Source organism: Marasmius oreades, chromosome 2 (assembly GCF_018924745.1).
Source record: "Marasmius oreades isolate 03SP1 chromosome 2, whole genome shotgun sequence".
NCBI classification, from domain to species: Eukaryota; Fungi; Basidiomycota; class Agaricomycetes; order Agaricales; family Marasmiaceae; genus Marasmius; species Marasmius oreades.
In genome coordinates, this window is record NC_057324.1 from 257,204 (window position 1) to 281,916 (window position 24,713).

The window sequence follows — 24,713 nt, forward strand, 5'->3', positions numbered from 1 at the left end:
GGAATGTATAACCTCAGTGGTGGTTTGACACTACGATAATAGGGAATACCTAAAAGGAATGTATACTATAGAAGGTAATATGAGTACTTCCAAAGAAGGGAAAATAATAGAAGACTTACACCTCAGTGGTGGTTTGACACTGAGGTGTGAGTGTACGTATTTAGTAACTATATACTCTAACGGAGATTAAAGGCACGTGTTTATTTGATATACAACAATTCCCGCTGGAATGGACACAAACTTAAGTTAGGTGGCGTATCGAAATTACCGTCCGCCTAGGGCCCCTATGTTGAAACTGAAATGAAATTCGTGAACAAAAATTGGTGTATGGGACCATTATGACACGAAATACAGAGCTCTCAGGTCACAGTATATTGACTGCATTTCAGCCATTACTTACGTCGAAAATGAAGAGAACACCTGAAGCCTCCTGAAGCACAGGTGAAGAATAACGTGAACTCGGCGTGATTGGCTGATTAGTAAGCTTTACTCTAAATCTGGCTACATTCACATGTGTCTGGTTTCTTTCTCCTGCTTCTTCCTCACCACAACCACACAATTTCAAGGCAAATGTACTGTACGTGCCATCTGACTTGAGAATTCTTCCTAAATCACAGCCACTTCTCTAAAGAATCTTCTCTCTGCACCAACATACCCGATACAGCATCAGATATTTCTGGAATTCGTTATATATGGCTAGGATAACACGAGTGCCTACCTACTGGCACCTGCATTTATTCCAACCGGTCACCTTGAACTAGAACTTCCAAAGTTATGACCATGGGAATTCGAATGGACTTGAAGTTTAATCGATAATCAACGATCGTAAAGCATAAGACTCCCGCGCCCGGTATGCATCCATTTTTTTGGTTTCTCCACTGATTTTCAATTCAAAGTTGAGAGCTCTTGACTCAGGACTTCGATCAGGAACACTCAGAATACTGTTAGATATGCATGAACATCTGATGAGCGGAGCTTGTGTGAGATCTGTCAATGGAACGTTACTCTTCCCCTCGTTTTCCAATTTACTAACGGGACGATTTCCCGGGGGTTTGGGCGGTCGTTTGATCACCCTAAATTTTCATATACCTTGGACTCAGTACATGGGTGACAGGAAGAATGGGCAATTATTTCATTATTCTCACCCTGTGATGAAGGAGGCATTAGTGTTTAATTTTGGTCTTCCTAATAGGTGCATTGTGCAGTGTGCTCTGGCCAAGGTGACCAAAGAGAGAAGAAACGGACTTCATTTCACATGTCGTCAATCGCTCGTTATCAAACTCGACAGCGAATCGACCTTTCCGAATGACGGTTACCAAAAGTAGTTATCAAGCCCGTAGTTTGGAGGAATATTGAAGGCCCACTGCCGGTTTGACAGTCCTACTTCGTGAGTACCGTTCCAGTTCATTCGCTGTTAGTAGCTTGCACTAAGTTAGGCTACTATTTGATTCGAGTGGTACCTGTGGCGTACTAGCGGGCTCGAAACAGGATTAAAACATTCAACCTGTTGAACCAAATCACAGAATCCCGCCTCATGTAGAGTAGGTATGTTTTATCCCGGAATCAGTCGCTGACGTGTTGGTCAGCTGCATAGCTATAGACTCAATAGCACACAAAAATCCTCCGCTAACGGTGAATCGTTTTGCTTATAAAGGTGGGAGCGCGAAGGGAATTTGTGTCACCCTCGACCCAGCGTGCTTTTGTCTGATCGTCTTCTACAGCTTCGAACTATCCGAATACTTTGTGAGTCTCTTTCTGTGAGGTAGTTCTTGAAATCGCTCAGGTGAACTGCAGTTTTAGGCCATCATGGATTCTACGCTCTACGAGACCACAGACGACAATTCACTCGAGCTCATGAAGCTTCACACTCAACAAATTATCCGAAATTTTCAACAGCGCTTCGAATTACCAGTGATAACTGATCCTACTAGGGATGAGATCGATATCCCTTTCCCAAAGGTCGATCGAGTCGCTATAGTCGGAGCTGGTGTAGCGGGACTCCTATTGGCGTTGAGACTCGGTAAAGATACCCCAGTCGACGTATACGAAGCTTCCAATCGTGTCGGTGGCCGTCTCTACACTCATCGATTTCCGGGAGGCGGGGAGTGGGATTACTTCGTGAGTGAATTACTTGATTGTCTGTATCTCCGTGGTGATGCAATATATCTGACTCCGACTTACGTGGTAAAGGACGTTGGTGCTATGCGATTCCCCGACACTGCAGTGATGAAGCCGACATACGATCTTTTCGAAGAGCTTGGGATTCCGCTTCTCAACTATGAGATAAGCTGTGACAAGACATGGTTATGTTACAACAACATTCGGGTTCAACGTGGTGACGCATCTGGACAAGAATTTGGCGCACGTGTGAGCAAGGGAGGGAATGTTCCGGACAAGTGGGTGGACAAAGGTGTAGATGCGCTGATGAAGAATGTGTACGGGAGATTCCTCGCCAAGCTCAGGGCAGATTTCGAAGATGGCTATGAGGAGTTGATGAGGTACGACGAATACTCGACTCGAAGCTTCATGGCATTCGTAGAACTGGAGTCATGGAAGGATCCCAACCCTCCAGGCGACGAGTATCCTGCAAAGGAGCGCTATCCTACTTCTGTCGTCAATTGGCTTGAGACTATGACCTCCTCCGTAGGATCGTTTGATATGTCGTTGAGGTATGTGTATTTCGATTTGTTATCTAACAGTTGTAGGCATCTTATCACGCTCGTCATTTCTTCCCTATCTTAGCGAGACTATTTTGCACTACTATTGCTTTGCAGAAGGACTACCAGACACAAAATGGCGTTGTGTCCTGTGGGTATTTCACCTTATGCGAAGAATTGAAGTTAATCATCATCGTGTTAGCCATGGTTCTGAGAGGATAACAGATAAGCTGTACCAGATCTTGACGAAGACCCAGCCTTTCAAGAAAAATGTCCAGTTTCATCTTCGTAGTAGGGTTACCGGCGTAAATTATCATCGACGTTTTGGCATTCCGCAACGCCCAGGTTATCTTCCTCGTGACCCAGACCAGCCTTCTCGTCATCCGGAAAATCTTCCTTCTCGTCCGGAAGATTCCCCTCGTCATCGGGAAGATCCTTATCGTGGTACCCCAATACCCAGTGTGATGACTATCACTTCCGATGGCAGCAGTGACACTCGCCCTATTCTGTTTTCACAGGTTGTCTTGACTGTGTCTCCTCAGTGTATGAGATACATGGATCTTTCAACATGCATGCTCGACTACAGTCAGCGCAGCTCCCTGCTTATGCTTACTCCTGGCCCTTCGGTCAAAGTCGGCATGAAGTTCGATCGCAATTGGTGGGCTGATCAGAATATCACTGGAGGGCAGAGCGCGACCGACCGACCCGTACGTACGACTGTTTATCCGTCGCATGGAGATGGTCAATCCACGGTACTTATCGCGAGCTATAATTGGAGTAAATCCCCAATCATCCGGTTTTAACTTGTTTCATGGCTAATTAAACTGGAACTTCATATAGCTCAAGACGCGAGCAACATGGGGGCTTGGATACACGGCCCCGGATCTGTCGAGGCGAACCAGTTGAAGGATAAAATCCTAGCTGACCTTGCTTTCGTCCACGGTATTGACCTAGAGGACCTCAATGATTGGTACCAAGAAATGTATGCTTTCGACTGGTCGAATGATTCCAAGTTTATGAGTAAGCATATTTATATTTGGCGAATTGTGGACCTTTACTAAAATCACGATACAAAGGTGCATTTGCTGCCTTCAATCCTGGCCAGTTCGGTTTCTTGCTGGAAAGCCTTACGAGGCCGGCAGCACGTGGTCGCCTTCATTTTGCTGGTGATGCTATTAGCGCCAGTCATGGGTAGGTTGATCGTCCATTTCCGAGATACCACCATCAAGTCTAATTTGGTGCTGTAGCTGGGTTGCTGGTGCAATAGAAAGTGCAAACAGGGTTGTAAACCAGATGAACCCGCCGAAGTTTAAACTGCCAGGGGGTCCGTTGGAGACGACGTTTGATCCGGATGTGCAGTTGCTGCAATTGGCAGTCAGTGCTTACCTACAGAACAAAGAGTTTGGTCTGTAATCGAACCCGGAAATGTTTTTGTACATTTTTTCTGTCACGGTAACAGTGTGTTTGGGCTCTCATTAAAGAAAAGCCGGTTTTACGGCCCGGCCCACGCCCAACCTAGCCGTACACAAAAGAGAATCGTTGGATAAGAACACCTCTAAATCGTTGAATATCTGACCGTATGTCGGTCTACCATGCACACAGATGGGCACCAAAGATTAACAGAGGGTTCTAGTATGCCAGTGCGATCGATCATTTATGCTCATAAAGATACATACCTTCCAGTCCGATACCTACGTAGCCACAATACCTAATACTTCGCTGAGAGCCGGCCTAGCTTGACTTTAGGCCGATATATCAACAGGAAAGAAACACAACCGGGGAAACATAATAACATGCCTCCAGTGGCACAACTCCACGAAGACCTCCTACAAATCCAGCCCGGGAATAACCATCCCCCTTTCCTTCCTCACTTTTCTACATCTGGCGGTTTTGGCATGCTTCCTCGGATTCTTCGTAGCTGGACCACCACAGTACTTGCAATTATTGTTAGCGTCGGCGATAGGATGAGTAGAGAGAGCAGAGGTAGGAGACCCGGACTCCGGGACATTGGAGGTATGAGTAACATCAACCGTACCCTGGTAGGCAGAATACAGTGGCATTTGTGGTTGGTCAACGCGACCATTGGTAGTCCCGGTGACAGTACGAACAGGGCTAGTCGTAGGTAGAGGAGAGTAGGAGCCTTGCGTTAGCCGGGGAACGCCTGGCAGAGGATGGACACCATGTCCTCCAAAGCCCGTAGAGGTACTAGCACCGGTATCGGTAGAACCTGAGAGGCGATATCCGAGCTCGGCGGGTACGCTCTGGAAACCGGAGGATTGCTGGCAATGTTTTGAACTGCTAGCATGACCGGTGATAGGGAAAGAACCCGCGTGGACAGGTGAAAGGAGTGAGGAGTGACTGAAAAGCGCGTTCAATTCCTCCTCCAAGCTGGCGTCCCTCAATTCCACTTTTACAGGGAGACCACGAGGTCTTATTGACACTTTGCCTATTACTTTTGGGGTTGTATAAGGAAATCCCTGGAGTAAGGTCGAGGTCAACACCAATTTATGGTGAAGGGTCCTAGGAGGAACGTACTATCGGCCACTTCAGAAAATCCAGATTGATAGCTCCTTCTGCCTTTCCTGGGAACTGGAGGGCTTCGAGCCGAATAGGGTGTATGTCGCCCCTCTTCTGAAGTTGAACAATCTTCTTCGGGACGACAGCAGAAGTCGTGGCTTTGGTTGCAGATGGGTAAGTGCCGGTAGACTTCAACACAGGTGCTTGGTAGACAGGATAGATCCTCTGAACTGAAGGAAGGTCCCGACGTGAAGACGAGAAGCTGCTGGCACTGATGAAGATCAAACTCGTAGTCACGACTGTATACTACTGATGGGACTTACCACGCAACACCATCTTCCATATCAACATCGGTTTCTACTGTGCCTGGAAGGCCCTCGTGCCCCTTCTCCAGAGTTTGCTTAGCTTGCTTAGACAGAGGGTCCTCCCATACACTTCCTTCGCTATGGTCTCGACGAAAGGGTTTTCCGGGATTAAGGAAGGGATGAGGTTGCGATTGAACGACGCCACTTGAGGTGGCACTCATGTCTTCGCAGTGATTCGCCTTGTAGTTATAATTAAAGCTAGCGGATCGAAGAAGGGAATAGTCAGTCTCCGAACGATGAATGTATTATGAGGGAAGTGACATACCCGTTCATGATGAGAGGTAGAAGTAATAATGGTGGCAGTGGAGACACAAGAAAGACGCGACAAATGCAAACAGTCACGCCCCCCAATATATGGACTAAGATCATTCAAGCCCAGGAAAGGTAATCGATCATTCGACTCGAACAATAAGCCACTAGGGCACAGCGGACACGATGGCGGGAGGTTTGTGGCTTGGAGATCAAAGCAAACCTGACGAACAATGCAGTTGGTCGATTAGGTCAAGTCTGATCAATCCCCAAGGGTGCTATGGGGAGCCGCCATATGAACCTATCTTCGTAAGATGTATAAAAGAGGAGGCAGTCTGCTGTCCGAATCGTCGAAGAACCGTTGATGACCTGGATTCAACATTGCTCGGCGAAATCGAATCGATCGTCATGAAGAGGGCCTCAAAGTTCTTGGTGGGACGTTCATAATCAATACTGAATGCTTCGCAATAACAGGTAATGGCTTACCGGTAATCTTCGGGCCTGGAGTCGCAGACGGACTTTGATCATGAGCACCTCGGCACGTCAATCTACCCTCACAGCCAATTCTTCCCACCGCTCAACCTTCTCTACTATTCCACATCTTCATATCCCGAGGGAGAAGCATCGATGAAAATGCATCAACCCTTACCACCGGATCTGCCATGAATGAGATGTAGATAGACGTATTGGGCCGAGGATGACGCTTTGTCAACTGACCTACGAATATAGGTCATCACGCTGGCGTTTGTTGAGGATGTCTGTGAAAGAAACCTTTTTAGCATTGGGACAACGACGGCAATGACGACTATACCTTTGTGCACGGATAGGACAGAACGACACAACGCCAACGAAACCAAGTTTATCGGGGCAGTTGATGGTATGCGAAACAATGAAGAAATAAGGCACGACGAATGGTGGAAACATACAATCCTTGTAAAGACAAAGGAGGGGGAAATTGATAAAAGAAACCACGCGTCAACGTTTCAACGGTGGAAGTTGTAACCAAACAGATTCAAATTCAAACCTCACATGATAACGCGTTGATAACGAAGCCGGCATGTGCCGTCAAGATATCTTATCTGTCTTCCTCATCTTATCGCTTACTTCTCGAACCAGCAGGATGGTCGGCCATCCAAAGCTTCTCCCCTTTTTTTGTGCTGTATACACCTAATCATGCTGAGGTATGTATCAGTTTCCAACGAAAGATTTCGCTTACTTAAATACGGTTAATTGGAATATCACGCTCCCCAGCGCATGGCCAAGACCGCAGTACTGCAGATAATAGATTGATACTGCTGAGCTGTCAGGTCGGCAGAACGCCGTAAAACAGCATAAACAAGCTTAGCTGTCCTGAGAGTTGTTACCTGGTCAACTGGCAGGATGCCCGGTCAAAGTGAGTAAAAAACACGCGTCGCCTCGGCACCCGTACTTATCTGATTTGCAATTCAGAACTTGTTCAGAACGTTATAAAAGACCATCTAAATATACCATATTTCTCCACCATTTCCTTAAATTGAAGAAACCTCAAGGCGTGAAATGGCTAAGCACGTAGTCTTGTATACCATTCCCTCCTGGGGTGAGTACGATACAGTCAAGACTTTTTGAATTCCACTTGACACTGATGAACAACCACCGTTTTGTACTAGGGCATGCTAAACCTCTCGTCGCTTTCATGGTTCTCGTCGCCGAGCTGCGTATGGACGTAGTGTTTACATTCATTGCAAACGTACGGTACCCCAACATCATGGGAGAGCTCGCCAAACTTCCGCGCGAGCGGCTCGAGAATATTAAAGACAGAATCCAGTACGCGACGGAAAGCCTTCAACATCTCAGATGTCTGGATCTAACAATGGCTCTTTTCAACTCTCTCTCTCACGTAACAGTGTAATGAACGTTCCAAATCCCAGCGCTCAAGGTCCCGGCCCAGCTAGAAATGATCCTGGATTCGCGCATGCATTTGGGATCTTATGGAGATCGGAGACTCTTAAATGTGGAACTACGGGGAAGGAAATAAGCGGCCTCCCAAGGCTGTCTCTTGCTATCATCGACGTGTGTAATCAAATTCTTCCTCTCATCGTATGGTTTTGTAATGAGACCCCGCTTGGTTCATTTCAGCCGTTCGCTGGGTACGCAATCAATGCTATACGCTCACTTGCATCACCTCAAGAAACTCCGATCTTCTCGTGGATGTCAGGTCCTGTTGGGACATTCACACTTATGTTTGGTCCTAAACAACTTGGTGGACTCGGAGATATTGGGTCTAAGGCTGAGAAAGAAGTTTCGGAGACTGTTGGGAATTCGGCGACCGAGGTTTGTCTATCTTCTTCTTCGTTTTTCCCCTCCTGTTTTCTTTCCCTTTCGTGTTTCACTTCCTTCTTCCCTCCTTCTGTTCACCTGCGTGGAAACGAAGACCGAAGTCATACGAAGTACTAACGTCGGAAATCCCAGATACTTACGACAACAGGCGAAATTGTTAATATCCCAGGTTATCCGCCTATGTTTGATTATGAATTGTTCCCGCAAGACATCGATTTTAGCGTTGCTATGACTGTCGTTCCCATCATCCGAAAGAGTATACAGTCATCGGAAGGCACATTATTCGTTACCGCGTCTTGCGTCGAAGCTGAGGCGATAGCGGCGTTGAGGGAACACTTCACGAACGAGCTCGGGAAAGAGTTGATTCCAGTTGGGTTAGCGTCGAGCGTTATTCCAGAGCCACCGCTTGCCAAAGACGATGAAGGAGTAGTGCTGTTTTTGGATCGAATTCTGAAGGAATATGGGGAGAAGTCGTTGATATATGTTAGTTTACTTCTCCTCCCTCCGCTCGTTTTTCGGGTATCGATCTAACCACAGATTCTCATCAGGTTGCATTCGGAACAACCTGGTGGCCAAAAGACCCGACGAAGATCTACACCTTAATTGATGAACTTCTCCAAGCCCGAACGCCTTTCCTGCTACCTCAATCATCACCTCTTGCTCATATTCCCGACGACATTATGTCGAAGGTCGCTGCAAGTGGGCTCGGGAAGATAGTTAAATGGGCACCTCAAGAGACGGTTTTGCAGCATTCCGTAACTGGGTGGTTTATCACGCATGGGGGATGGAATTCCGTTCAAGAGGGGTTCCGGTTTAAAGTTCCTTTGTGAGTTCGAACGTTGATTCGCGCTGCCATGACTCGATGCTGACTCAAAGGTTCTTAGAATATTCTGGCCGATGGCGGGAGATCAACCGATAAATGCTTCCCTTATCACGCTCAAGTACCGGGCAGCGTTTGAAATAATCTCGGTGCAAAGTGGGAAGAATATGAAAAGGCCTTATCGATGTGATGTACAGCCTTCTTTTACCGTTGAAGCTGTACGAGAGGAGGTGCGCAGAATGTTGCTGAGGATAGGGAACGGGGAAGGCGATTCAGTTCGTAAGACCGCTTATAAACTCAGTGAAGAGATTTCGAATGTTTGGAGAGAAGGGGGTGAAGCAATGGTCGAAATTGAAGGGTTTCTGAGGAAGTACGTTGATTGAGAATCGTAGAAGAAGTAGATGGTACTCATAACGATCTCATACATATGGTTAATAAATCCACCAACTTCCCTTTAGCCTGGTCGCACGATCTCGACCGTACTTTCTTTGACAGGAAGGGTAGCTGGCACTGAGATATGATTATACTGAGTCTACAGGCCTGTAGGAGGCTACTTGTAATCTTTTCATTGATTCGATGTCGAGAAAGCCTGCACTGGATATAGCTATCATTGGGTTAAGATTCTCAATGGTGGACTCTGGTGAGAGTAACCTGAAAATGAGTTGTGCGGTTCATCATGACCAGTGAACGTTTGAACCCGGATAGCCAAACAGGTCCACACAATACTATGTCTTGCGCCCACAACCACCCACGGCATCCTACGCCTTTCTTCGGTATTGCTTCCATTTGCCACACAATTCAGGAAATCACAACATCCCAGCGCATTATTAGAAGACGGTTGCAGGAAAAGATTCAAAAATAGCAGAGTCCGTTATTTGGTTGGTAAGTACTTCAAGTTCATCGCACTACTAACTTGCTACTAACTCTTGATTACCTCGTAATGATAATCTTAGACGAAAAGCTGTGGAATTCTCCCTTGCGGGTGCCGGAGGCCAACTTCTCCAGGCCCAACGGTACCGAAAACTAATTATCGAACCGACGCTTTCGGAGATGAACTCTGCATGAGTGGTGGATTCGTGATGAAACAGTTTCCGGTGGATCTCCGTGTGTTTTTTCTTGGGCGATCTGCGTTGAAGTTCGAGACTGACTCGCTCTCAATGAAGACTAGCGGTTCATCCTAGAGTTCGGAGATTTATCGCATTGTTTCCTGCCTGTTGTCCTCCAGCAAGAAGATTATCCGATCTATCGCAAGGAGGAAAAAGGCCGAAATCTTGCATAAAAGTCACCACGAACTCTCGAATCCTTCTGGTTCATTTTGGTCGACAGATCAATGGCAAGAAGCTCATACGTTCCATGCAGGTACCATATAACCGTACAATTGACATGTTCATGGAATCAGGTATCGAGCATGCCGCACTTCGTTTTGGGTGCACTATGCTGTCGGTGGTTGGGCCCCTATATGCACTGATGTGAGAGGATCCTACAGGACCAATGCGAGTACTACGTAGAAATGTAAAAACCCCACTCGTGAGAGTGGATTTACTCAGCACCCGTGCAGAAGCCCTTCTCTTGGAAACGCTCACCACGGTTTTGGTGTCCATTCCATCCGATTCGATCGATAGAATCGGAGACCTGCAGGCTGCCACTACCTTACCGATGCCTAAAACACTTGTCAGGCCATCCATCTAGAACTCAATGAAATCCTCTGACTCTCATCAAGGCAAGACATCGACGTAGCTTGAAATGATGTCGTTCATAGCTCGGGACGGTGCCTCTCGTTGTCCAATGCGGTTTAATTACAACGAATGACCCAAAACAACCAGAACTTTCATTGTAAGTAGGAATTTCCCGTCTGGTATAAATATCTGACCAAACACTCTTCCAAAATCCAGAATTCAAGTACTCACTTGAACTGCATATCCTGAGCGGTAAGCCCTCCACTTTGGTTACTCCTATCCAACGAAGTATCAGCCTTTACTTTAACAGAAAGACCACCATGGCCCCCCCAAACAGAGACCAAATCGCCGACCTCGTCACCCGATACATCAAATACGCGTCAAATGATACTAAAACCGACAACAAACTTATCAGCGACATCGTTAAAGCCTACAAATCCTTCTCCAACAGCGATTGGGAATACGACGACGACCACGGCAAATCTGTCGTCTCCTGCTTTCAAGGCCTATCCTTCATCTGTTGGAAATTCAGCAGCATCAACAATTCCGCCCATGCTGCCGAGGCTGCGTCGCTTTACAAGGACCTCACGGTGAAGAACTATAACGTTTGGTTGAAGATGACGGATCATAAGAAGAAGGAGAATTTTAAGAGGGATTGTTGCGCATTGACGGATACAGATACCCTCAAGGATTATCGGGATATTACTCGGAATAAGAAGGAGAGGGGGGAGATCTGCGAGGCGGCGATGACGGTTACTTCGTCTATGTATGGGTCGGGTACTCATGAGGCGGATCAGTCAGAGACGTTGTGGAATCATAGGAATGAGAACTAGCATGCATAGGGAAAGTTGGGATGTGGTTGAATGATCATGACCTATAGTTGTATTTGTCATTTGAAGAAATGAACCTGATGTTGCATTCGATGGTTACCAGGTCTTGTTGACAACAATGTCGCATGGAACGAGAAGTGTGCAACCTCGTATATGGAATTCATTGTAGATTCCGGGAACCTCAGGGGGGATTCAAGGTACAGCTCAACGAAGGATGCGGATCCGGTGGCCGAGATGCCGGTTGAGTTTCTCGTAAGCATTGTCGTATAAACCCAGTGCTGCCGTGAGAAATTGACACAAGTCCCACCGGTCTTTTCCGTTAACCTCAACATCATGTTACTTGACAGAAAAATACGGATGGAAAGCTCGCAATACCGTCAAATCGCGGCCCTTATATACTTCGATACACCGCCGTGTCGTTCAAGAACCCAGCAGCCTGAGTTGAACCTATGAGTAATATAAGTTGCTTCTGCGTCTCGATTTACAAATCAGTCAGTTATCCATTTTTAGGCCGGGTTGAGAACTATTAATCTGCCAGTGTGACCTCCCCCAATGTCTTCTTCCGCCAATATACCGAGATATATAAGGAGTGAGAAGGACCCATGCAAAATCTCAAGCACCTCCCCACATGCTCCTCGACTTCCTCGTTCTCGGGCTCATCGTCGTCGCTCAGGCGTTAGACGTCGTCACACCGTACAACAACAAAGTCGTATTCTCACCTCCAAGCAATTGGCCCATCCCTCGCACCCTCTATGCTCGCTCTCTTCTCATAGCCCAAGATGGTGCGGACAAAAATGTCCTCCTCGCCACCTGGGAAAACTATTCTCCTCAACCGCCCAACGTCTGGTTCCCCGTTTACCGCTCTACGGACCTTGGTCAGACTTGGAAGCCTCTCTCCAACATTACGGATACGCAGAATGGGTGGGGATTGAGGTATCAACCGTACTTGTATGAGCTCCCATCAGCGATTGGTAACTTTCCGGTATGATTGTCATACTCAGAACTACCTATATTTACCTTCCAACCCCATGTGAAACAGGCCGGGACTATCATCGCCGCTGGGAATTCGATTCCACAGGATTTGAGTCAGACGAGGATCGACGTCTATGCAAGTACAGATAAAGGTCGGACGTGGAAGTTCGTGGTGCGTAAACTGGGTCACTTTCTTTCAAAGCCCCATTCCTCACTGGGTCCCTTTAACAGAGCCATGTCGCTTCAGGAGGCCGTGCTGATCCAGTGAACGGGGAAACTCCCGTATGGGAGCCATTTTTCTTCACTTACGAAGGTCAACTTGTGATCTACTACTCAGATCAGCGTGACCCTGAAGCTCATGGTCAAAAGCTCGTGTATGTTCCTCTTTTCCCATTAAGCTTTCCCCCAAAACGACTCAAAAATCACACGCCATCTTTTCTAACGATTCTCTCTCGATATCCAGGCACCAAATAACAACCAACCTCATCAACTGGGGACCCGTGGTCGACGATGTTGCGGACTCTAATCCCTCTGACCGGCCAGGCATGACCACCGTGGCTGCCCTCCCCAACGGCAAATATATCATGACCTACGAATTCGGCGGTGCCCCCGAAATCAACTTTGCAGTTTATTACCGCATTTCGGATTCACCTCTCACCTTCGCATCTGCCACTGGGCACAATATAAAGGCAACTACAGGTCAACAAACTCAGAGCTCCCCTGTTGTCGTTTGGACTCCGTATGGTGGTACGAACGGGACCATCGTCGTGTCTGCTAATAACAGTGGAGGGCTCTGGATTAACAAGCAACTCGGAGCAGTAAATTCACCCTGGACATTTATCTCTACGGGTGCGGCAGGTGGATATGCTAGGTATCTTAAGGTTTTGCCAACGAGTCAACAAATATTTATTGTGGTAGGGGGAGTCTTGGGTGGGTCTGGGAATCATGTGTTGGCTTCTGTTGTTAATTTGCCATAAAGGAAGCTCTTTTACATTCTTTATTCACACTCGACTGGGTAATGACAATGAACAATTCTTCCCTCAGGATAACCGGTGTTCAGATACACGCTTGAACATCGGCCGTTTCGGCCCGGCTTGAGTCCCACGTTCTTCGGTTGCTACGCTTTCTAACGCCCGTGACAACCACCCACAACCACCCACGGCATCATACGCCTGCTTCCATTTGCTACAGGATTCAAGCAATTATAAGTTGCGCCCCGGCTCCCGCACGGTAATTCCTCGTCTAACTTTATCATTACTAGGCAATAAGAGTGAACATCGTCGAGATGCTTTCGCTCTCGAAGAACTTGAACTCTGCGGGCCGTGCCATACTTGAGTAGTGGGTTTGGGTTAAATCATTCCCGGTCCATAGCGTTGTGCTCTACGCGTGGTGCGCAGAAGCTGGAGTCTGTCGAGGCTCGAGACTCACTGGCTCTTAATGAAGACTAGCGGCTTATCCTAGCCCTTGAGAGGACTTCGGAGAATGATGACGTCTTCCGAAGTCCTCGAACCCACTTCGTTCCTGCCTACTGTAGTACACCAGAAGAAGAAGATTGTTCCGAACTATCACGAGAAGGAAAAAGACCGGAATTTTACTCACAATTTTGAATTCATTTAGGCCTTGAATCCTCGGATCCACTGGTCCATTTTGGTCTATTGAGACCGGTCAACGGCATTGAAGAAGCTCATGTGCTCTATGCAGGTACCATCTACACCGGAAATACCGTACATTTCAAAGTTCATGGGGACTGAATCCCATATCGAATCTATTCATTCAAAGTTAACTCTTCGTCGCCTTGATTGAATTCAACGTAACAGCCAAGCTAAAGCATTAATACGGGATATCTTCGGTTTCACGCCCAATTCAGTTTCGAACAGGCCATACCCGAGTATGAGGTCAGGGCGTGATGAAGTGAGGGCATAAAATGGCCTCATTGTCTATTGGAGAAGCCCACGACACGATGAAGACTTTACCTCTAATCTTGACTTTGACTGTGGCTTCGTCGGCGCTGGCGGTAAGTACCCCCATCGCTGCCATCATTCAAGTTTTTATCCGTCATCTCTATCATCCAGTCCCCACAGTTCTTTACTACCAATACCGAAAGTGACGCAGGCACGACCACATGTATCACTTGGACTTTCCTGGATGGCTCTGTTACGACGATTACTGCTCCTGGACCTGGCACTGCGACTGTTACACCTACGATAACGGCTACGGCTTGGAACTGAATTGCTTCCGGTTAGGTGAGTGGAGTGGCGATTCGGAGGGTGTACGTCGATTCAGTGATTCTTTTGTCTTTCTTTACTGTTTCAAGTTTCTATTTGCGCACACCGAGAAGGCTTGCCGCTTGTCAGATGGATCAATATCTTAGTTTGTAGTTTCCGTGTTACTTACATTGTGACGGATTCGGACAATCCAAATGTGTTTCTCGCAAACAGTCCAACAATACCGTGTGTTCGATGATCTTATTTGCAAAGGCAAAGGTTACTATTACACTGTAGATTAAGGGACAGGGCTATCATTCCGAAGAAATCCTTCGCTGCTAGTCTATTCTTCAACGTGAACGTAACCCGTATATGCCTTCATCACCAAAATACCTGCCACGCTGCAATGCCATTGTAGCCCTTACAATCCGCTACATGAGGTACAATACAAGGCAGCAGGTGGTGGGCTTCGACATCTGGTCTATATATATTGCAACAGGCTTGCAACACTGTCGCAAACCCTCTACCTCGTTACAATGCTTTAGGTGATTTATAATGAATTCTGGTGGTTTGGAGCGAGTTGTGGGTTATAGGACAGGTTATGGAATGTGCATCAGGTTGGGAAGGTTGTGGCACATTGTGGGGTGTGGTGTACGGTTGTAGGTGCTATTACGGATGGTAGAGATTGCAGTGCGTCATGAGGGTTGTAATGGTTTTTATATAATCTTCACTGGTTGTGGGCCTAAGAACATATTGTGAGTGTAACAACAGGTTACATGAGTTGCAGCAAGTTGCAGTACTTCCTATGGTTAACAAGAGTCTCATCTGTTTGTATATGTAGAAATGGGTAGTGAAAATAACAATGGATTGGAAAAAATACATTGGCTTGTTACCTTTACATCAAACACAACCAATCGTATAGGAATCCCTCAGGTCTACCCCTCAGAAATCACTCGAAATGTAAAGCACATCATTATCATAATTGCTGGCAATCACAACAGTACAGACATGGACAACAAAAGAGCAAGCAGTCAAAGAAAGTAGTGAGCAGAAATGAGAAAAAGCAGTACAAGGAGCATGAGAACGAAGGGAAACTCTACCCCAAACCACCATCAAAACCACCACCATCGTCGAAATTGTCATTGCTCCCAACACCACTGCCCACATCACTACTGGTGGACCTCCAACCTGCAATGACCGTTCTGATTTCGCTATCGGCTTCGGCCTCTGTGGTCACCTCGTTCTCTGCTGTAGACCAAACCTGTCTGGCACAAACTTATCAGCAAAATGACATAATGCTTTTTGCCTTTTTTAAGCTTTTTTCGGCTTTTTTGATGGCAGGCAAGTCGAAAGACACTTTTTGTTATGTTTTTAACTATATATAGATATAAAAAGCTGTAATTACTCTTTCTAATTCTATTTATTCTATTTGCACATGCACACTCAGAACCGACTTGTCCCCAAAGGGCATAGATTGCAGCTTGTCGGCTTTCCCGTATTTTTGGTGGGGAAAAAGCCGAAAAAAGCCGGACAAGCCAGCACTGTATGTTTACTGATGAAGTTAGGACAAATAGAGGAAGAAGAAAGAAGATAGGGCTTACTTGTTAAACCATTCGAACAGTGCCATCTTGTCATCTTGGGGCATCACATCCAACATCGAGACAATCAACTTGTAAAACTTCTTTAGGTTGAATGCATCAGTAAATATATAGTACCGGCTTGTCCGGCTTTTTTCAGCTTTTTCCCACCAAAAATACAGAAAAGCCGACAAGCCGCAATCTATGTCCCTTTTGGGACAAGTCGGTTCCGAGTGTGCATGTGCAAACAGAAGTAAATAGAATTACATGAGACTTGGAAAGAGTAATTATGGCTTTTCTTCTCTATATATAGTTAAAAACGTAATGAAAAGTGTCTTGTGGCTTGCCTGCCATCAAAAAAGCCGAAAAAAGCCTAAAAAGGGCAAAAAGTATTATGTCATTTTGCTGATGTGAGCCAACCACAGGCTTCCAGTCCTCCCCACACAAGAGAGCAAACCACGTCTGGAGAGCCATATGTCAGAGGGTTAATTGTGATCAGCGAAGGAAACTTACTTGAGTGATGGTGTACGCCAGTGTGCAGTTGTTCACGCCAGTTAAACCATGTATTTTGGCGTTACCACGGCAAGTGGCTTTACCAGGAGTCTCCAAGGTGGCACTTGGAGAGATCCATAACACTCGGAATGCCTATGCAAACATCAATAGTGTTTAAAGTACCGAAAAAAAATAGCAGCTGTCTGACATGGGGCCATCGTGGTAGGGCCATCACCGTAAACAAGTTCACATTTGGATAGGTCAAACACAAAGGCTGGCAGCTGCATGCAGTGTAGTTTGATGGGCTGACTCTGAATCTTAGAGATGAAGCTAAAAGAACGAAATATAAGTCATGTGAATGCAGGAAGACAGGACATGTACTCTTTATGATTGTCATCGTCCTCTCAACAATCAACCAGGGGTGCCATTTCCTTTGACGGGCATAGCAGGGCAGCTGTCATTGGATGATTATGTCTGCAATTAGACTTGACTGTGGCTTGGAGGGCCGTTTTGGAAACAGAGTCATCAACAATCTTCTGCTGAGGATTGTTTGTGATCAGGGTGAGGATAGCACCCATGAGACGACTGGTATCTGTTCAGCATGCACTGTGTGAAGCAGTATTTATCTAGGAAAAAGAGTCAGTCAGGGGTGGCAGACAGCAAAGGGGAAAGCACAGTATAGATGAGAATTTCGAGGACTTCATGGGCTCCATAACAAAGAGCAGCCTTGCATTGGGAGTGTAGGCTGGGATATCTTTCCTTCCATAGACGATATGTTGAAGAGAGGCTTTCCCTCCCCTCTTGGGACCTGTAGATGCGAGTTATCAATGGAAAAAGGGAAAAAGAACGGGTATATGTGTACATGTTCTGTCCTACAGTGAAGATGTCATCCTCTTCGTTTCCATTCGCCTCCTCCTCACCATCCTCAACGTTGTTGTTGTTGTCATCATCGTCTCCGTCTTCCTGACCTTGGGGCCATAATACACCTTCTGTGACCAGCTCTTCCTTAAGACTGAACCTATGACTGTGCTGATGCAAGCTGTAAATGGGTTGATTCCTCATGGCCACCAGCCGCCGGATTGTCGATATGGAGCCAATATGTATTTATTCCTGGGAGAAGGGGCATCAGTGGAGGTAGCATTGAGTCTAAAGGCATACCTTTTGATGACCTTCCTAGACCATTTGATGAACTTCTTGCAACGTTGAGCCTCCAGATTTGCTTGTCTGGTTTCTTGCACCAATCAACACCGAACACCTGTGGGGTAAGGGCCATTGGTGTTGCGAGTGGTGGACTGAGACACTGCTGGAGGCATTTGGAACTGAAAAAGTAATCAGTGAAAGGATGGGAGCAGAGAAGAAGACAAAGAGAAGCAAGAGAGGATGGATGTCAAGAGAGGATGGGGAGGAAAGAAGGCAACGTGAATTTAAGGGGCATATGTTTGCGCATATTTGGTATATGCGTCAGTTAGTTTCTAGCACAGGTGATGAGTAGATAAGATGAGGTAGATCTATAGTATCTACCTACATGTTTGTTTGTTCTAGATAATATGGCTACAAAAGGGTTATGCTATGATACATATGCCATCCAAAGTATGGTAGTGTGATAAAATCAAAATATAGGGCGAATTTTTGTCTTGCGGCCATTCTGTTTGAGGATAGCATCTCAGTCAGGATTCATCATCTCATTGGCCTTTGTCCTGTCCTTCACAGACTCCTTCACCCTCATCAAGTCATGTCTTGGATCCAGCTCGAGCTATTCTTCAGTCAAGCACTCATCACCAGTGCTAGAATCCTTCTCAACAACCCCGACGACAATCCAGTGCTTATCCTTACTCTTCTCACCAAGATGGAAGTTGGATAGGCAACGCACAAGTTTTCCAACATTCTCGCCGCCAATAACCACCATCAAGTTCTTTTTGGTGCTGGGTTTGATGGTGTCTGAAGACCTCTCAATTTCTGAAGAGATTGTTGATGTCTTGGCTACCTGCATTGACTTTGATGTATGGTACAATTTCGCTGGTGGGGTTTCGAACAACAGTGACAAAGGCATCTGCACCGTCAACTACTGCTTTGAGATTGAGACCAGCCACCCTTGGATGGACAATCCAATGAGGAGGTACTGCTACCGCTGCTTCTGAGTTGCCGGTGTCAACAGGGTCTGCAGCAGAAGTGCTGGTAGCCGAGGCATTCCAGTTTGGATCCCAAGGTGTGAACTTGCCTGTTTTGTTTTGTATGGGAGAATGCACATTTGGATCCCACACATCGTCTCCTGTCTCCAGCATCGCTATTGTTTCATTAGATGATGGAGGGGGAGTACCAGGGGGAGTACCAGGAGTATCTGTAAGTAACAGTTCTCTCCAACTCTTGTCTCCCTCCTGGTACATTCTGATCAAGTCCTTGAGTGCTGGCACTTCAGGGTTGGGCAGGATATCCTTGGCATCAATTGCTGTGATGGCTGCTATGGCATTGAACACACATTATGCTTGTTTGTAAGTCCTAACCCTTCATTCTTTGTTTCAAAACTAACTTAATATCTAGATAATGCCTCAATGTATTGATTGCAGAAAGACATATACTGACCATGGGCCTAAAGTACACGAACTGAAGTGCAAGAAGAAGAACTCACCTATGTGCAGAAGAACAAATGCGTCAAGTTAAACTATTCAGAATCAGGACCCTCTGAGGGTAATGGGTTGGAAGTGGAAGTGGGATGGAATTTAGGTCATGAACAGATGGAAGCAGATCAGCGGGAGGGATTTGTGGCGGAAGAACCACTGAGGAGAAGAAGGTGAGAGACCAAAGTATCTGGAAGATTTCAAGACTGAGCTCTTGTCAATGACTGCAGTTCTCAAGGGAAGACGAGGGAAATCAAATGCTATTCTCTCGATGCTTGCTACGCCTCTTGCGCCTCCTACACCTCCAGCACCCCGTACCCCTCCATCACTAGCTTTGTCTCCAGCTCTAGCTACCCCTCTTACTTTTCCTCCTCCCCTGCCCATCATTGAATGGTTCTACTTCAAAACTGAACCAAATGACATTGGGGTATATTGAATCTACAACTCCGATGAACCTACACGATGCCCTGACTTAGATGGGGAAGTATCTTGATTCATTGATGCTCCCACTATCCAACAACCTGCATTACCAAACACAGTTGAACTTATCCACAAGAGCATGGATTTACCCTCGCACTTGAATCAGCTGCAGGATGTACCCATCAATGTAGATCCTAAATTTCTTGGACCATTCGACAACGTCTCCCACCTTCAATTGATGTCTTGGGCAGCCAAGGAGAAGAGCATCAGCATGGCGTCCTTGAACAGACTTGCCATCAATGCTCTCTCTCAGCCAGACTTTGATCCGTGTCATTTCCAAGATTTTGTTAGGACTCGGTCACTTTTCAGTGGAGTCTTTCTCATTCAGGTTACGAGGGGTGATTAGGAAGCAGGATGTTTGTAGCTAGAGGTTGTTGGTGTCAAGCTTGAAGCTGGCTGTAGTTTATATTCACACTTGGTGGCTGTTGTAGATAACACAGAATATATATATTCAATGCATAGGATAAGTAGTAAGAGTTTTACTAGGTAGGTAACAGTGGGATAGCAATGGGTGAGAAATATCGAGGTTGAGGTTTCAAGAAGAAACCTCAAAGTTTATATAGTCTACTATGTATGTATTTATTTGTATACTTATTTAACAAATGTGGGCTATTGTATGTATTTCAAGATGAGGTGTACATTCAGCACGGGGTTCTTGGGGAATTTAATAAAGGGGTACTCGGAGTGAGGGGTACTCGGGAAATGAAGGAGTACTTGGCAAGGCTGTACAAATGTGTGTATGGCTGAGGATTGCTGGTAAAAATTATTGGGGGACTGACATGCTTCACTGGGTCAGAAAAGTGCACGGATCGTAACAGATTTTGATGCGCAGCATGAGTTGAAAGGTGTCACGAATCATTCACTTTCCAGGGCATGTCCAGCTGCAAATAATCCCCAGAAATCGATTTTTGGGCATCCTGGACATCCTTGCCATTCTAGAAACCTTGACATTTGGTCATTTCCAGCCATTCCAGTCATTCCCAGTCATTCCATGGTTATTCCATCTTATTTCCTATTGGCTAAGTCTTATCCCCATGTAGATAGCTCAGTAGTATATAAACCCACCATGTATCTAGCTTTTTCCCCAGCCTTGTAATTTTAAACTCTCCATTTGTGTTTTGTCTCTTGTGTTTTCTGCTTCTCTCTCTCTCTCTCTCCAGTTGAGCCATTGCTCCTGTCCAGTGTTCCCAAGTATTTCCTCAAGTATTCCAGTTATGCTACAAGCGCTTCCAAGCTCCCTCCCAGTATCCTCCAGTAAGTGTTTACTTTCAAGTAAATCTTGTCGCCTCAGTGGTCCCCCATTGTTGTTTGTCCATATTGTTTAGCTTGTCATATAAGCCTTAAAACCCCACTGGTTGGGTGCAGTGGTTCTAAGGTTGAACGGTTCGTTACAAAAAGACTCAACCAATTCATTGAACTACTTGATGACAATGCAACCAACACTCGCTTGCTTCCCTTTAAAGTGAATGATGGTTGGCATCATGGCTCAATTTCCATTGCAATGCCATGCAGAGGCTGTAAGTTCGACTCGGAGGATGCAGCCCCCCCAGCTTGTTATCAACGATGTCTGGTACCGCCGTCCATTGGACATTATCAAGTCTGTTGCAAAAGACAAAGACTTCATGAAGCTTCACCTTCGTCCATTCAAAGGATTTTGGGGTTGGGATGGTCACATTCAGCGGCTATATGAGGAGGCCTACACATCGAATCGTGCCATTACAATTGAGTGAGCAAAAAATGGAGCGGTTGAGGGAGAAGGACCTTCTGGGCGACAATTTGGAGGTTGTGATCCTTTGGATGATGATGGCATCCAACTCTACCCACCTCACAAACTTTGGGACAGCCTCCCTTTGGCCCATCTATCTCTACTTTGGTAATTGCAGCAAGTATGAATGTACACATCCTAAATTCCATTCAGCTCATCACATTGCCTACATTCCCCAGATCGCCAACTTGGCCTGCGATGTATATCGTGAAGCATAGGGTACTAACAACCTCCAGCTAAGCAGACTTAAAATGAAGTCCAGCACAGTCAGTGAAAGTGCAGCACACCCAATATCTGAACCAATTTCCGGATGTGCTGGAACTGGCCTGAGTGTGCTGGACTTGTCTGTGGGTGTGCTGCAATATATACATGGTTAGTTTTCGCTTTTTTGTCACATGACTTAGTTGTACTGAGTAGATATTGTACTGTAAAGTAAAATTTGTAATAAAAAAATCAAAAAAACCATGTAATTAAAATTTTAGAGGTGATGAAAAATAGTTTTAGTTAAGTATGATCAATTTTCATACTGAGCAGATAGTAATGTGCGCTTTGGGAGGAAGCCAGCACGTGCATTCCCCACTGTTCATAGATAAGTCTGCTTATCTGAGATATAGATAAGTACAATATCTACTCAGTACAACTAAGTCATGTGACAAAAAAGCGAAAACTAACCATGTATATATTGCAGCACACCCACAGACAAGTCCAGCACACTCAGGCCAGTTCCAGCACATCCGGAAATTGGTTCAGATATTGGGTGTGCTGCACTTTCACTGACTGTGCTGGACTTTGGGGCCAGTGTGCGGGGGTGCTGGACTTCGTTTTAAGTCTGCTGTGCTGGAACTTGTTGAGCCTGTGAAGCATATGATCAACCTCCTACAGACACTGTTATGCAGCATCTGAAATGAGAGGTTATGCAGGCTGTCTGGAGTCTCATCATGTACAAAGATTTCCTAGATGCCTATGAAAATTCCATTGTCCTAGAATGTTTCGACCACATCTCTCAACACTTCCTTCCAGAATTCTCTTCCTATTCAGCAGACTACCCCGAGCAGATTTCCGTCATCTGCACGAAGTATCTGGGCAACTGCCTTTGTGTTTGTTGCTTGATTGAAAGACATCAAGTACGAATGCTAGGCTCCAAGCTTGATATGCGACGTCGACAGACACTGCATTGTCTCAATAGTACTGCCTGTCAGAACTTAGTCAAGTCCGCACAGTGGCACATATTCAGCAATGGATGTGGCATTGACAGCTCAAGGGTGAAAGATCCCCTTGACAATGAATTGCTCATGCCTGTTGTTAACGCCTTTTCGGAGAAACTCTCGCAGTTTGGATTTGACATCCAGCTTCTAATGGTGGATCTCCTCCATGAGTTTGAACTGGGAGTGTGGAAAGCCATCCTCATTCACCTAGTGCACATGCTCTATGCTCTCAAGGATGGCTCTGTGGATATTTTGGACAAACAATATCGATGTGTTTCCACATTCGGACAAGATACAGTATGCAGGTTTCACAACAATGTCTCGCAAATGAAGAAGTTGGCCGCCTGTGACTATGAAGGCATCCTCCAATGTGCTATTCCATGCTTTGAGGGCTTGTTCAAATCTGAAAAGAGCAAGTCAAACAAGACAGAAGCTCTCATATTGTCACTTCCCTTTGATCTTAATACATGGCATGCATACGCAAAATTTTGTTTGCACACAGATTCCACTGTAGCTTCATTTGAGGAGGCCACCAAAGACCTGGGAAAGAGCTTGAGGTCATTCCAGAAGCATTCCAAAAGCTTTGATATGTATGAGACATCCAAGGAGATGGAAACTCATCAGCATCATGAGGCAGCATCATGAAAGAAGTCTAAAGGCAAGGCAGCTAGCAAGATGGAGCTAATGAAGGGAAAGAAGAACGCGAAAGCCTCAGCAAAGAAGAAAACTTTCAACCTTTTGACAGCTAAAACACATTTTCTTGGGGATTACCCTCAAGCAATCAAGGAGTATGGGTCTATAGATTCATATACAACCTGTAATGTGTGTGCCTTTCCAAACCCTCTGTTCCATGCTGGTTGCTGATTACATTCCCTGCAGAACAAGTGCCAACACCAGCAAGTAAAGCATTATTATCAACAAACCAATAAACAGAATCACACCACTCAGGTCGTTCGCCATGAACAGCATGACCAAGCCCTTTGAGCGATCTGTAGCAACATCCCTGCTCCAAAACAGAAGAAAAAGATCAGCAAACCCAGGAGGGTGAGGTACCTAGCAGGGGAACGTGAATTGCTGCCCAAGACAGACCCCTCCATGTGTTATCACATCATGAATGGACAAGGATTACAGGTGAAATTGTCTGAGTTTGATTGGGTGGACAAAGATGGAGATGAGGACTTACTCTCCTGGTAAGTGTTGCCACATTACTTTGAATACTTCGCTTCCTGACTTTCTCAATGATCTACTTGCTCTCAATTATTTCAACTTTAAATATCTAACCCCCTTCATATTCTCAATCTTTCCTGTCAAGTTGAGTTTGAGTTGAGTTTTAGAGACATTGAGTTGAATTTTTGAAGTTTGAGATTTGAGTTGAATTTTGAGATTGAATTTAATTTTTGAGAGCATGATTGAGATGAGGCATAAGACACTACAACCTACAGGCTTCAAAGCTAATAAAAATGTTTTTTTGCAGTGGGTTCTCAAGAGGTTGCTCAAAAAAAATTTAAACTTTGATTTGAGAGAGACGTCGCAACGTCTTCAGTTTAAACAAAATGCATGAAACATCAGCCAAGCTCCGAGCATACTTCACAAAGGATTCTATCCTCGCCTTTGATTAGTGGAAGCAGGTCACTAAGCTTCACCTTGCGCACTGGGTTGACTGGATAGAAGTGGAAGAACTTAAAACCGAGTAAACCCCTGCTTGGCAGGAAATCTGGGTTGGCGAGTAGATCCAATAAAGCATTCTTAAGGTTCAAGACTTCGTCAGAGTTAGGCAGTACTTGGGAGCAGCTGGGATAGGAATACTTGATGACCGCTTGTTACAGGAAGTACCTTGTGTTCGATATTGGAGGAGAATGCAATGAACACGATTCTGTCTGGAGACTCAGCGAGAATCTTGCCGGAATCAAAAGGTGAATGTGTTGCTAGCGTGGCAAAGGACAAGTTGACCACCAGTGTGGGGCATTGGAAAG

General features: G+C 45.8%; 6 protein-coding genes across 6 annotated transcripts; 5 read left to right on the forward strand and 1 right to left on the reverse strand.

The window, feature by feature from the left end:
* The first annotated feature begins 1,551 nt into the window (after positions 1-1,551).
* Positions 1,552-4,179, forward strand: E1B28_003688 (uncharacterized protein). The gene is made up of 8 exons (XM_043148117.1): positions 1,552-1,743; positions 1,795-2,118; positions 2,191-2,669; positions 2,743-2,808; positions 2,860-3,434; positions 3,498-3,677; positions 3,734-3,848; positions 3,905-4,179. Exons 2-8 carry the CDS (start codon positions 1,807-1,809, stop codon positions 4,068-4,070), a joined length of 1,893 nt encoding a protein of 630 aa, XP_043012709.1. The 5' UTR covers positions 1,552-1,743; positions 1,795-1,806; the 3' UTR covers positions 4,071-4,179.
* A 90-nt stretch (positions 4,180-4,269) lies between these two features.
* Positions 4,270-6,789, reverse strand: E1B28_003689 (uncharacterized protein). Its single transcript, XM_043148118.1, has 6 exons — positions 6,600-6,789; positions 6,275-6,546; positions 5,805-6,216; positions 5,498-5,737; positions 5,193-5,445; positions 4,270-5,134 (listed from the first exon to the last, which is right to left on the reverse strand). The coding sequence occupies exons 3-6, from the start codon at positions 5,906-5,908 to the stop codon at positions 4,484-4,486; spliced, it is 1,248 nt and encodes a 415-aa protein (XP_043012710.1). The 5' UTR covers positions 5,909-6,216; positions 6,275-6,546; positions 6,600-6,789; the 3' UTR covers positions 4,270-4,483.
* A 488-nt stretch (positions 6,790-7,277) lies between these two features.
* Positions 7,278-9,402, forward strand: E1B28_003690 (uncharacterized protein). Its single transcript, XM_043148119.1, has 7 exons — positions 7,278-7,364; positions 7,435-7,591; positions 7,672-7,837; positions 7,904-8,098; positions 8,237-8,587; positions 8,653-8,930; positions 8,989-9,402. The coding sequence occupies exons 1-7, from the start codon at positions 7,325-7,327 to the stop codon at positions 9,305-9,307; spliced, it is 1,506 nt and encodes a 501-aa protein (XP_043012711.1). The 5' UTR covers positions 7,278-7,324; the 3' UTR covers positions 9,308-9,402.
* Positions 9,403-10,744: 1,342 nt separating this feature from the next.
* On the forward strand, positions 10,745-11,519 carry E1B28_003691 (uncharacterized protein). The gene is made up of 3 exons (XM_043148120.1): positions 10,745-10,757; positions 10,817-10,852; positions 10,911-11,519. The coding sequence occupies exon 3, from the start codon at positions 10,921-10,923 to the stop codon at positions 11,431-11,433; it is 513 nt and encodes a 170-aa protein (XP_043012712.1). The 5' UTR covers positions 10,745-10,757; positions 10,817-10,852; positions 10,911-10,920; the 3' UTR covers positions 11,434-11,519.
* A 539-nt stretch (positions 11,520-12,058) lies between these two features.
* Positions 12,059-13,379, forward strand: E1B28_003692 (uncharacterized protein; the record flags this gene model as incomplete). The annotated part of the gene is made up of 4 exons (XM_043148121.1): positions 12,059-12,412; positions 12,470-12,574; positions 12,634-12,776; positions 12,866-13,379. 4 exons carry the CDS (start codon positions 12,059-12,061, stop codon positions 13,377-13,379), a joined length of 1,116 nt encoding a protein of 371 aa, XP_043012713.1.
* Positions 13,380-14,326: 947 nt separating this feature from the next.
* On the forward strand, positions 14,327-14,630 carry E1B28_003693 (uncharacterized protein; the record flags this gene model as incomplete). Its single annotated transcript, XM_043148122.1, has 2 exons — positions 14,327-14,416; positions 14,475-14,630. The coding sequence occupies 2 exons, from the start codon at positions 14,327-14,329 to the stop codon at positions 14,628-14,630; spliced, it is 246 nt and encodes an 81-aa protein (XP_043012714.1).
* Positions 14,631-24,713: the final 10,083 nt, after the last annotated feature.

Excerpts from the sequence above, each read along its gene's own strand:
- E1B28_003688 (XM_043148117.1), top strand. The coding sequence starts at position 1,807 with ATGGATTCTACGCTCTACGAGACCACAGACGACAATTCACTCGAGCTC. Across the intron at positions 2,119-2,190 it reads GCGGGGAGTGGGATTACTTC|GACGTTGGTGCTATGCGATT; the intron begins GTGAGTGAATTA and ends TACGTGGTAAAG. Across the intron at positions 2,670-2,742 it reads TCGTTTGATATGTCGTTGAG|CGAGACTATTTTGCACTACT; the intron begins GTATGTGTATTT and ends TCCCTATCTTAG.
- E1B28_003689 (XM_043148118.1), bottom strand. The coding sequence starts at position 5,908 with ATGATCTTAGTCCATATATTGGGGGGCGTGACTGTTTGCATTTGTCGC. Across the intron at positions 5,738-5,804 it reads CTACCTCTCATCATGAACGG|CTTTAATTATAACTACAAGG; the intron begins GTATGTCACTTC and ends TCGATCCGCTAG. Across the intron at positions 5,446-5,497 it reads ATGGAAGATGGTGTTGCGTG|TGCCAGCAGCTTCTCGTCTT; the intron begins GTAAGTCCCATC and ends GATCTTCATCAG.
- E1B28_003690 (XM_043148119.1), top strand. The coding sequence starts at position 7,325 with ATGGCTAAGCACGTAGTCTTGTATACCATTCCCTCCTGGG. Across the intron at positions 7,592-7,671 it reads AATATTAAAGACAGAATCCA|TGTAATGAACGTTCCAAATC; the intron begins GTACGCGACGGA and ends CTCACGTAACAG. Across the intron at positions 8,588-8,652 it reads GGGAGAAGTCGTTGATATAT|GTTGCATTCGGAACAACCTG; the intron begins GTTAGTTTACTT and ends GATTCTCATCAG.
- E1B28_003691 (XM_043148120.1), top strand. The coding sequence starts at position 10,921 with ATGGCCCCCCCAAACAGAGACCAAATCGCCGACCTCGTCACCCGATAC.